Source organism: Nelumbo lutea, chromosome 1 (genome assembly GCF_056320005.1).
Source record: "Nelumbo lutea isolate HS-2025 chromosome 1, American lotus-T2T, whole genome shotgun sequence".
Lineage (NCBI taxonomy): Eukaryota > Viridiplantae > Streptophyta > Magnoliopsida > Proteales > Nelumbonaceae > Nelumbo > Nelumbo lutea.
Genome location: NC_142684.1, coordinates 89660194 through 89671160, shown reverse-complemented (window position 1 = coordinate 89671160; position 10967 = coordinate 89660194). Strand labels below are relative to the sequence as shown.

General features: G+C 37.1%; 1 protein-coding gene across 2 annotated transcripts; it reads left to right on the top strand.

Annotated features, from left to right (window-relative positions):
• The first annotated feature begins 687 nt into the window (after positions 1–687).
• LOC148876035 (Polynucleotidyl transferase, ribonuclease H-like superfamily protein) lies at positions 688–9908 on the top strand. Of its 2 annotated transcripts, XM_088966914.1 has the most exons (7): positions 688–994; positions 1083–1158; positions 1262–1340; positions 2161–2245; positions 6637–6745; positions 6880–7015; positions 9454–9543. In XM_088966914.1, coding segments are annotated over exons 1-7 (540 nt in total). In that variant the 5' UTR covers positions 688–940; the 3' UTR covers positions 9455–9543. The 2 variants fall into 2 exon arrangements, with proteins under 2 accessions (XP_088823040.1, XP_088823041.1); XM_088966915.1 differs by lacking the exons at positions 6637–6745; positions 6880–7015 and having other exon boundaries at positions 9454–9908.
• The last annotated feature ends 1059 nt before the right edge of the window (positions 9909–10967 follow it).

The window sequence follows — 10967 nt, the reverse complement described above, 5'->3', positions numbered from 1 at the left end:
TGGGTCAATTTCTAAAATATTATCAATCATACTTATTATTGTTTAATATGTCAAATTTTATTATTTAATTGTGGCAATATGGATTGGCCCATTTGACCCAAATGGTTTAATTTTTTATCACCACCTAAATGAAAACACAATTTTTTTTTACAGCTAGATATTAAAAGTATAAGTTTTCATGTTATTGAAATTATTAATTTATTATGTATGGACTTAATTATAGAATTTAATGAAGAGAAAAAACAAAAAAATCTTAAATATATGATTCAATGAAGGTGAATGCAAATTAATACCTTAAATGTTGGACTTAACGTGAGAGAATTGAATGCATTGAAAATCTTAAAATTATCTATATTCAACTCATTTAATATCAATAACCAATTACCCTATTTGCCCTCATTTTTTTATCAATAAATTTAAATATGCTAGGTAAATATTCTTGAGGCTATTCTAATTTTTAAAGTAGTATAGATATAGATTTTTTGTTATTTATTTGCAATTTTTGTGTTTTTTTATAATTTTTATTTTCTGATTTTTTTTTTAATTTTTATAATTTCTATAATTTAAAAATAATTTTTATTTTGTTTGCAATTTCTATAATTTTTTATATTTTCTGTAACTTCCGTATTTCTATGTATTTTATGTATTTTGCAATTTCTACAAATTTTCCTTTTTTCATCACTAAGAAAAATGCTGAAAGCAGCCGAAAGTCGGTATTGTTGGTCTGTCCGCTTCAGCCTCTTTAGGGAGCTTATCCTGAGCGACTCAAAGCAGCTGACCTGAACAACTCAGCCCTCAACGGGCAAAGTTTGCACTTTGCAGTTGCAGTCAGCCCTCAAGAAGGTCCAAGCCGCCAAACTGCCAAAGGGACCCGTAAAAACCAGAAAATTGGTGCACTCGAAGAAGCGGGAGAGAAAGAGAAAAAGACTGGAGAGTTGAGATGGGAGGAGAATCCATCAAGTCTCTCAATCCCAACTGGGCTCTACTGCAACAGGTACACCCCATCCACTCCCTCTTTCTCTGTTTTTCTCTCTTTCGCTCGTTCCCACCCTAACGTGTTATATCGTTTCATTCTCTTGCAGAAACTGAAAAGCCAGGGCCCTAATCCATCTAAACCTTCAGTTAGTTCCGGGAGAGAAACCCTAAACAGTGTATTAGGTAAAGAGCGTGATTTATGATAACGTCTGTGTCAGAAGTAGCTCTGTTTTTCATGTTTTTGGTTACCCTGACTTCTTGGGTTCTGTTGTGGCTTTCTTTACAGGAAAACGTAAAGAGAGATCGAATGCGGAGCATGATTCTCCGAACCTGTCTGTAATCACCCCAACTAATTCTGATTGCAGGTTCTTCTTCCCCGTACTTATGCTTGTGTTTTCTTTATATTTTTTGTTACCGTTTTATTTTTCCCATGTTTATGAGCTGAAGGTAACATCTTATTAGGTTATTAAATCCACTAGCTGTTTATTTGAATCACTGCTAAACTGCCTTGTTGTGAAATGTGAAAATGGCTTATATTTTTCCGTTCCTTAAATTACTGACATATTTGTCAAGTTCTGACTACTTATGTAGTTATGTTCAAGAGCACCAAGACTCCAAATCTCCAATTTATGTGATAGTTGCTAATGTTGCCTATGCCTTGACTACTCGTAAGATTGACATGAGTGACTAGAAATTGATTTGACAATCCAATTCGCGCCCATAATTTAACGATGAATATGGCACTCAACTAGCTTTTTAACATGCAAAATTGTTATTACAAAGTATTTTTCATCATGGACTGGATGGTGCAAGATGAATGTTTTAACAATACCATTATTTAGTCTTTATTGTTCATAGTGCCTGGTCCACAACTATCCCTTAGTAAGTAATGAAAAACAGTTTTTTTTTTTTTTTTTTTTTTTATTTTTTTTTTTTTATCTTTATCTGAATTTGTAATGCATTCTATTGACATTGCATTTTGGTTTTGTACATCCTAAAATTTCTGTGCTTATTAATTTTATGTTTCCATCAGTATTCTTGCAGCATATTGTATCAAGCAGCTGTATGTAACAATTATTTTATCTAGGATGTCAAAAGTTTCTGAATGTGCAAAGATTTTTTCTCAATCTTCTTTTGCAAAAGTTTCAGAATTTGCGCTTATTAAAATCTTCATTTGTTTAACAGCTTGACAAATGCCATAGCCATGGACTGTGAAATGGTTGGTGTCAGTTCTGAAGGAAACAAAAGTGCCCTTGGTCGGGTTTCCTTGGTAACAATTACTTCTTTTATTCTCCAGTGGTTGCAGTAGCAATATTGTGACTATTTTGTTAAGAAAAAAACTTATATCAACTGAAAAAAACCCTTGTCCTAACTATACTGGTCAATTGGTATATGTTGGCCCTCATTCAGCTCATGTTTTTTGGGTCTGCCTTACCTCTTCTAGATCCTTGAATTTGTAGGCTTGTAGCATATCACTTTTTCTTATTGATGCCATATGGTCTTCCATGCACTTTGTTTTGCAAAATATTGTATGCATTTCTTTCTGCAGTTTTGTCTTCCCCTCCCTCATGCGTTATAAGACATGAAAGGGAGTGGTTGGTCATAACAGTACCACAAAATTCCAAATTTGAAGTGTTTCTACATGCATGCTTGCTTTGGGGGGTGTAAAACAAACAAAGAATGTAGACAAATAGAAGAAAAAACGAACAACAAAATATGAACAAAACAAAACTAACAAATTTATAGACAATTATCTTGCCTTACAATATCTAGAACCTTCTGGAATTAGGCTAAACATGTGGCATTAACAGTCTGACATTTCAAAATGGGTCTCATGTTGTGTAGGATACTTCAGTTTTCTCCAATCGGGAAAAAACTTCAGTTTTCGGTATAAATTTGTTATCCAGCACTTTGTCCATGTTTTATCCTTTTTGTATCTGTATAATAGTATACTTTCTCTTTCTGTCACAGAAGCAACTTAGAGCATTATTTTTGTTTTATAAAAAAACTATCATTTTGTGAAGAATGATAGAGAAATGTCTAGAAGCAGACTTAAAGCATTTATGCCAATTTTTATGTCATTATAAACCATGTTCATTTTATCTTTTATAAGATTGATCCCAAACAAGATAAGAAAGGATCATTTTAGAGGTAATAACATACATTGAAAAGGCTCATCATGGCAAGAAATTATAGCTTTCATTATTCTGAAGAATTAAAGTAAGGGTCGGTTTACGGATAATTATTCTTATGGAAGATTTAAAATATGAAGGATGACTTGTAGAACTAAATTGTTAATTAATTACTCAAAAGGATCGTACTGTATTTATGCCCCCATTTATAAAAAATTGGTCATTTCTAATTAAATACCAGAATAATCCTATCTCCAATGGTGTAAATTTCCAGTTAATATATATTTTTTATAAGTAACAAAGCATTTCATTAAAATTAATCAAGACTAACTAACAACAGATACAACAAAGAGTTCCCCAAAGAGGCACGAGATGCTGCCTCTAAAACAAAGAAAAATTACAATTGAGCCTAAAATAAATGATCCCTGTGCACCCCTTGTTTAGCGAGTAGGCCTGCCAGCCCATTAGCTGATCTCCTCTCCCACTGAAATCTAGCTTTTAAATTGGATGTTAGCCACTTGAATCTTCTCATTGTCCCCCTGAAAGGCCAAGCTACAGTCTTCGGTTCTTTCAGCCACCCTATTACCAATTTAGAGTCTCCTTCAATGACCAAACTCCCAAAGTTCAACTCTTTAGCAATATGTGCTCCCTATTAAACTGCTTGGACCTCTGCACTAACCACATCCCCCACTCCGATTGGACCAGAGAATAAGGCAACAATCTGACCCTCTGCATTCCTAAAACTCCAATACCAGAAGGCCCAGGATTACCAAGGCTACTACCACCAATGTTTAGCTTAATGATGCCTTCTTCAGGGGGCTTCCGGGCTACAACAGGTTTGTCCTTAACTGAAGAAGATTTCACAACTAATTCCTAGTTTCTTCACATGTCAACAAAGAAGAAATGTGAAAACGGATCCAATACTTTAGCCCAATTAATAGCCCTAATCAGCAGACAATCCCAAACAGTAGCCTCGTCTCTTTCTTAATCATTGAATATCCTGTTATTTCTTTCCTCCCATACTGTTACTAAAGCAGCCCTAACACATCTCCATAATACCCTCCCTCTTCTCTTAGGCCACCTGAAGGTTGTAGGGTCAAAAAGCCCCCTAATATCAGGTATGAGGGGTATAAGACAAGGAGACCCCCTGTCTCCTTTCTTGTTCATTCTAATTGCGGAGGTTTTGGGGAAACTGATTCACAAAGCAGATTCTAGGGGGCTCATTAGAGGCTAGGGTGGAAACCCCCCTCACTCACCTACAGTTTGCTGATGACATGATTCTGTTTTGTGAAGGCGGTAATGTGAGCTTTATCAAAAACTTGAAGTTGGTGATACAACTGTTTGAGCAAATGTCTACCTTGAAGATTAACCTTGGGAAAAGCTGTGTAGTGGGGGTGAATTTGGAGGAGGGAGAGATCAGGGAGAGTGCTGAAGTGCTGGGGTGTGAAGTTTCGGGGTGGCCTTTGAATTACTTAGGGTTGCCATTAGGTGATAATCCCATGAGAGAGAGCTTTTGGAACCCGGTGGTGGAAAGGTTTGAAAAAAGACTGGTATCCTGGAAAAAGAACTACCTCTCTCTCGGTGAGAGAATTACACTAATTAAGGCCACGCTTGCTAACTTACCCATCTTTTTCCTGTCAGTGTTTAAAATCCCAGTGAAGGTTGCTAACAGATTAGAGAAGCTAATGAGAGATTTCCTGTGGGAGCTAGGAGAGGAGAAGAGGGATCATAGAGTTAGCTGGGAGATAGTATGTAGGAGTAAGTTTTGTGGTGGCTTGGGGCTTGGGAGTATTATGAGAAGGAATATGACTTTGTTGGGGAAGTGGTTGTGGAGGTTCCCTATGGAGAAGGAGAGGCTATGGGCTAGAATAGTGGCAAGTATACATGGGTTGGAGCACAATGGATGGGACGCTGGAACCAGAGCTAGGACCACAAGCAATTCTCCTTAGAAAGCCATTCATGACCTGCTACCAGTTTTCTCCCCTAATATCAAATATGACTTGAATTCCGGTAACTCCATAAAATTTTGGAAACAAACCTGGGTGGGGAGTGTCCCTTTAAATGATCAGTTTCCTTCTTTGTTTGCTCTTTCTGATTTGAAAAATGAGCCGATCTCGTCCTTCACCACCCTGTCCTCTTCCACTTCTAGGATTGGGTGGAACTTGGGGCTAAGAAGGGATTTGAGGGACTCAGACCTCGACAATATTTCAAGCCTTATTGTTCTTCTTGATAACGTTGTCTTAGATCCCACTAGGGCGGATTCTAGAATTTGGACACTTACCCCCAGTGGCATCTTCTCTTGTGCTTCGTTCTTCAAAGTCTTAAGTCAGTCCACCAGTCCTACCTTTCCCCCTTTCCCTGTTGGTGAGGTTTGGTGCAGAGCAATACTTCCTAGAGATGGTAGTTTTTGTTGGGAAGCCTATCTGGAAAGAATCAACACTGGTGATCTACTCCAAAATAAGAGACCTAATACTTGCTTGTCACCTCAGTGATGTGTTCTGTGCAAAGCGGATGGGGAGACTGGTTTTCATCTACTGGTGTCTTGCCACTTTGCGAGGTCAATTTGGGATTGGGCTTACTCCTTATTTGGATGCAGTTGGAATCTCCCATCAGATTTACAAGGCCTTTTCTCCCCTTCCTTCTTCAGGTGGCGGATAAAAAGGGGAAGGATAATGTGGAGAGGACTAAGGGCTGCAGTATGTTGGACACTGTGGGAAGAAAGAAACTCTAGGATATTCTCAGAAACCCAGAGAGGAGCAGTAGATTTGAGGGCTAGCATACATATTAGGGCGGTACAGTGGCTGAAATCTTTGGAACTATTCACAGATTACACTGTGGATGACATGTTGAGGAAGTGGGGTGAAATTGCAAATTGCACACAAACCAAGTCAGAAATGAATGTGGTTTGGACTCCCCCACGTGGTGGATTCTTGAAATTAAACTTTGATGGGTGTAGTAGGGGAAATCTGGGACAATCGGGGATTGGGGTATTTTTAGGGACGAAAATGGGGTAATCTCTGCCATGTTCTCAGGCCCAATTGGAGTGGGTGACTCCCTTAGAGCTGAGATCTTTGCAGTTATGGAAGGAGTCCGGAAAGCTAAGGAGTTGAACATCAAGAAACTCATAATTGAAGGGGATTCAGAGGTGGTGATAGGGTGGCTGACTAAAGATCAAAATGGTTTATGGAAGTACAATAATGAGAGGAGGAAATTCAAGTGGCTGGTGCGGGAGATGGAAGTTAAGACATGTTGGGTTAAAAGATCGGCTAATTCTCTAGCTGACGGTTTAGCTAAACAAGGAGCAGAAAGGGATTCACTGCTTTGGGCTAAGCTGTAACTTTAGTGTCATCTTTTCTTTTTTTCTTTTTTCTTTTCATGAAGCTCTTTGTGGCTCTTGGAAGATAAGTGTGTTTGTCTTCCTCTTGTAAATTCTTTATTGATGATTTACTGATGATTTAATGAAAGTGTTATTAATAAAAAAAAATATTTATATGTTCATTGATATTGAGTGGCGATTAGTTCATTGCAGGTGAATATGTGGGGGAATGCCATTTATGATGAGTATGTTCGCCCAGTAGAGCGTGTTGTTGACTTCCGTACTAAAATAAGTGGGATTCGACCCCATGACTTGAGGAAAGGTTGAGACTTTTTCCTTTTTCTTTCTGAATTCTCATGTTTACAGCTCTCATATTATTTGGCTGAAATGATGATAAGCAGCAAATTGGGAAAAAAGCAAAAGAATGCATGCTTATGATCTAACCTTCTGCTGCAGCAAAGGACTTCCAAGCTGTTCAGAAGAAAGTAGCAGAGTTGATCAAAGGAAGGATCCTTGTAGGCCATGCCTTACACAATGATCTTAAGGTTCCCACTCTTATCCACATTTGTCGGCCAATACGCCCATGGTTTTGGTAATGTATCATCAAATAAGCTGAGTGTACTGCTAATGTGTTGTGTATTTGGTATCAATAGCCATTAACTCTATAACAGTCTGCCATTTATCCTAAAAAAAAAAAATCTATAACAGTCTGCTTGTTTTGAATTTTAGCGAGATGGTTGAGGATCCAAGGTTAAAGTATCAATACATAATAACCAATATGGTCTGCTACATATTAGACTTTTGACTTACTAGAAGGTGGCATGATTTTGGTGCCATTCCACTTGTATCCATATTTATCGGCCAATACACCCATGGTTTTGGTAATGTATCAGCAAATAAGCTGAGTGTACTGCTAATGTGTTGTGTATTTGGTATCAATGACCATTAACTCTATTACTTATCAAAAAAAAAAACCATTAACTCTATAACAGTCTGCCATTTATCCAAAAAAAAAAAATTCTATAACAGTCTGCCCGTTTTGAATTTTAGCGAGATGGTTGTGGTTTTTGGTTTTTATTCGAGATTAGATGTATGTCTGTGGGGTCTTGATGTGGTTGTTGTCTTTGTTATCTTGAGGTTTGAATTTTTATCTTTAGGCTGTTTTTGGGATTGCTTGTGGTGTTTATGTGAGTTCTGGTCTCTTCTGGTTTTTTGAGGCTAGGCTGGTTTGGAGTGCTTGTGTTTGAGTTTTTAAGTTCTGTTCTTCTTCCCCCCCCCCCCTCTCGACTCTTTTTTTCTTTTAATAAGTTTTATTTTATTACCAAAAAAAGTCTGCCCATTTGAATTTGGAAAGTCTGTAAATTAACTTCAACTCCATTATAGGTTTTCATTTAAACTCATTCCCATACATAAAAACTACGTACTGTTAATTGGACTTGAACTTAAGTTGCTCACATGAAAGAAAAGGACTCACACTATCAAACCATTCACCATAGCATGACTACTTGTAAAATGCATTTTAATGTTTTAACATCTAATCCACCTTTTCTAAAAATTAAAATAAGTATTTCTAAATAGTAATGACATTTATTAATTTCTTGAGTTATATATGCATATTTTAATTCTTTCACACTTCCCATAAGCTATTGAAATGTCCCTTATATGTTTATGCCCTATTTATAGTCATTTCAGCCTTAGGTTTAATGTTGTTGATGTAATTTTTGGATTTATATGAGCTTTCCCAACATATCCATGCGTATCTTATTTTTTTCCCACCATTTCCATGTGTTTTCTAAAAAATATCCCTATATGTCCCTTACTTATTCTGTTACTTTTTTCAAAACATATCCCTATATGTCACCATGATTAGTATTTATTTTGATCAAATGATCAATAAATGAAAACGTCATTAATGAATAAGTGGCACCTTGTCCCATAAACTCCACTCTCCATTTTGCTGCACTAAGCATAAAATTATTATTTTTTTCATCCTGGGAATTGGAAGAGGAAATTGGCAAATGGGATGGTGGATACTTTAGCTAAGCAAGGGTTATCATGGCGCCTAGGTGAGCCTAGGCGACCACAGGGCGCCCAGTCACCTAGGTGGTGCCTAGGCGATGGAATTTGAAAGTATAAAATAAAGGAGAGAAAAATAAAGGGACAGAAAGGGACAGAGCCCCTGTTTCGTCCCCAAAAAAGCATTATTAAAAAATAGTGCAGAAAAATACAGGAAAGTTTTAGAAAGTTGGGGCCCAGCGCCTGTTGATTAGAAAAGGGGGCGGAACCCCTGTTTCGTTTCCAAAAGTTTTTTTTTTTTTTTTTTAATTAGAAAATAAAATACTGGAGTACCAGGTTGATTTGAGAAAAGAGGAGGGAGGAGGTTGAAGAGGCGGAGCCCCTGTTTCATCCCAAAAACATAGGAAAAAAAAGGACCACAGAACAATTGGACTGTTTAATAAGAAGAAGAAGAAGAAGAAGAAGAAGAAGAAGAAGAAACTTACTGGGAGGTCTTGGATGACTTGGACTGAATCCTCGGTTTCTCTTCTCAGTCTTGGTTCAAAACTCAAACCCAAAGAAACTTTCGTAGCTTTAGTAAAAAAGATTTATCTTTATAAAAAAAGGAGTAGACATACAACAGAATGTATTCTAATAAAATAAAACCAATCAATAAAATGATACAATGTATAGAAAGGCATTCAAAAAATGATACAATGTGTATATGCGTGAGCGCCTAATACGAAAAACACTTGGCATTGGGCGAGGCGACTTCTAAAAATCGCCTAGTTGCCTTGACAACTATGGGGCGAATAGAAATCATTTGTATTGGGCTCCAACGTAATATGTAATTTTTCCCTTTGTTGGGAGAGTAGGACCTTGTGCCTATTACTGTCTAATTATTGATTAATAAAAGTTATTTTACTTGCCAAAAAGAAGATGGAAGAGTAGATGAATATTCTGTTGTCAGCCAAAGCACTGTTGAAACTTAGAACTACCTGAGAACCCTTGACTTACTGAGGCTGCTTGTTTCAGATAGAAGATGCCCGGGCTGCAATGCTACTTTATCAGAAAAACAAAAAGGAGTGGGAGAAGAGTATTAAAGACCACTTAAGACTAAAGAAGAAACAGAAGAACCGTAAGCAAAAGAAGAAACAGAAGCAGGGAGATGGTGCAGATCTCAACAACAGCATGTCTGTATCCTAGAGCATGAACTTGCAAGTTGCAAGCAGGAGTCCCGTTAATGGCTCTACAATTTCTAGAGTTGACTAAACCTTGTGACTAAAGAAATGTCCATTGATTTGGTCCTGAGGAAAAGACAAGATACCTGGCTGCCAGCTTGCCACCATCACTTCAACATGGTATGCTATTTGTCGTTGTCATTGCCAAGGGTGCCGCAAGGGTCTAATGCTTAATATGTTGTACATTTTCATTGGATAATATTCATCATAAATTATCGAATGAAGCGTTCATAGGCCTATTTCTGTTCTCATAGGTTCTGAACTTCTGATTCTGAGTGACTTATTCTTTCATTCTGTTTTAGAAATTGCTTCAATAAGTTTGAGTAAAGTAACGAAGGTGGGTTTATCCTTTAAGGCTTTAACCGACCTGATAACTTGATAATACGTTTTTCCCTTTGATACTCGCCAAATAATTAAAAAAAAAAGATAAAGAGTATAAGAGAGGTGATAAGACCCACAAACAAGCAAAAAGAAAATATCCCAGCACCTGATAAGAAGCTTCATCATTTTACAGGATTTATGCCAGAAATTCTTAGTTGATGACTCTTCCAAAGCAAGAATACCCAAACCTACTTATTTTCCTTTTCTCCTATTTATCCAATGTAAGGTTCAATTGATCTTTAGCCTGGTTTCACTGTTCTACCCCAAAAGAAAAAGGGGTTTTTACTGTTCAGTCCACCTTTGAAATCCTACAGTTGGGGGTGGGTGCTAGCTTGGAATTGATGCCAATTCACAGGTGGGTATAGGTGTTATAGGTGGAGCTGTTCATGAATTTGAATTGTTGTAGGTCTATAGTTCAAATCTGAATTCTGAGGTGGAGTGCAGGCTAAAAATCCCAAATAAAAAAAGTTTCAAATATAAATGGATCCATTGCCATCTTAGATGCCAACTAGCATGTTTTTTTTTTTTTTTTTGTTTTTTTAATGCTATACAAAAATCTTGGCATCCCGTTAGGGTGCTAGGTAAGGGTGTCAATGGACCAGTTTTAGATTGGACCCCGTTCAGCCCAAAATCAATTTGGATGAATTGGATAGACCAACAAGACATTGGATTGCACCAATCCGGTCCAAAATATTTATTAGATTGGATTGGGCCTGGTCCGTTCGTAACAAATTTATATTGGATTGGGTTGGATTAAGATAATATCTGGTATATTGATATAAGATAAGAATGTGTCAATGGACCGGGTTTGAGTTGAAACCAATCTAAATCAAAATGAATTTGAACAGATTGGATTGTCCAAACATTGAATTGGATCGGTCCAAATTGGTCTAAAACATTCTTTGGATTGAATTGGACCTGATCCAC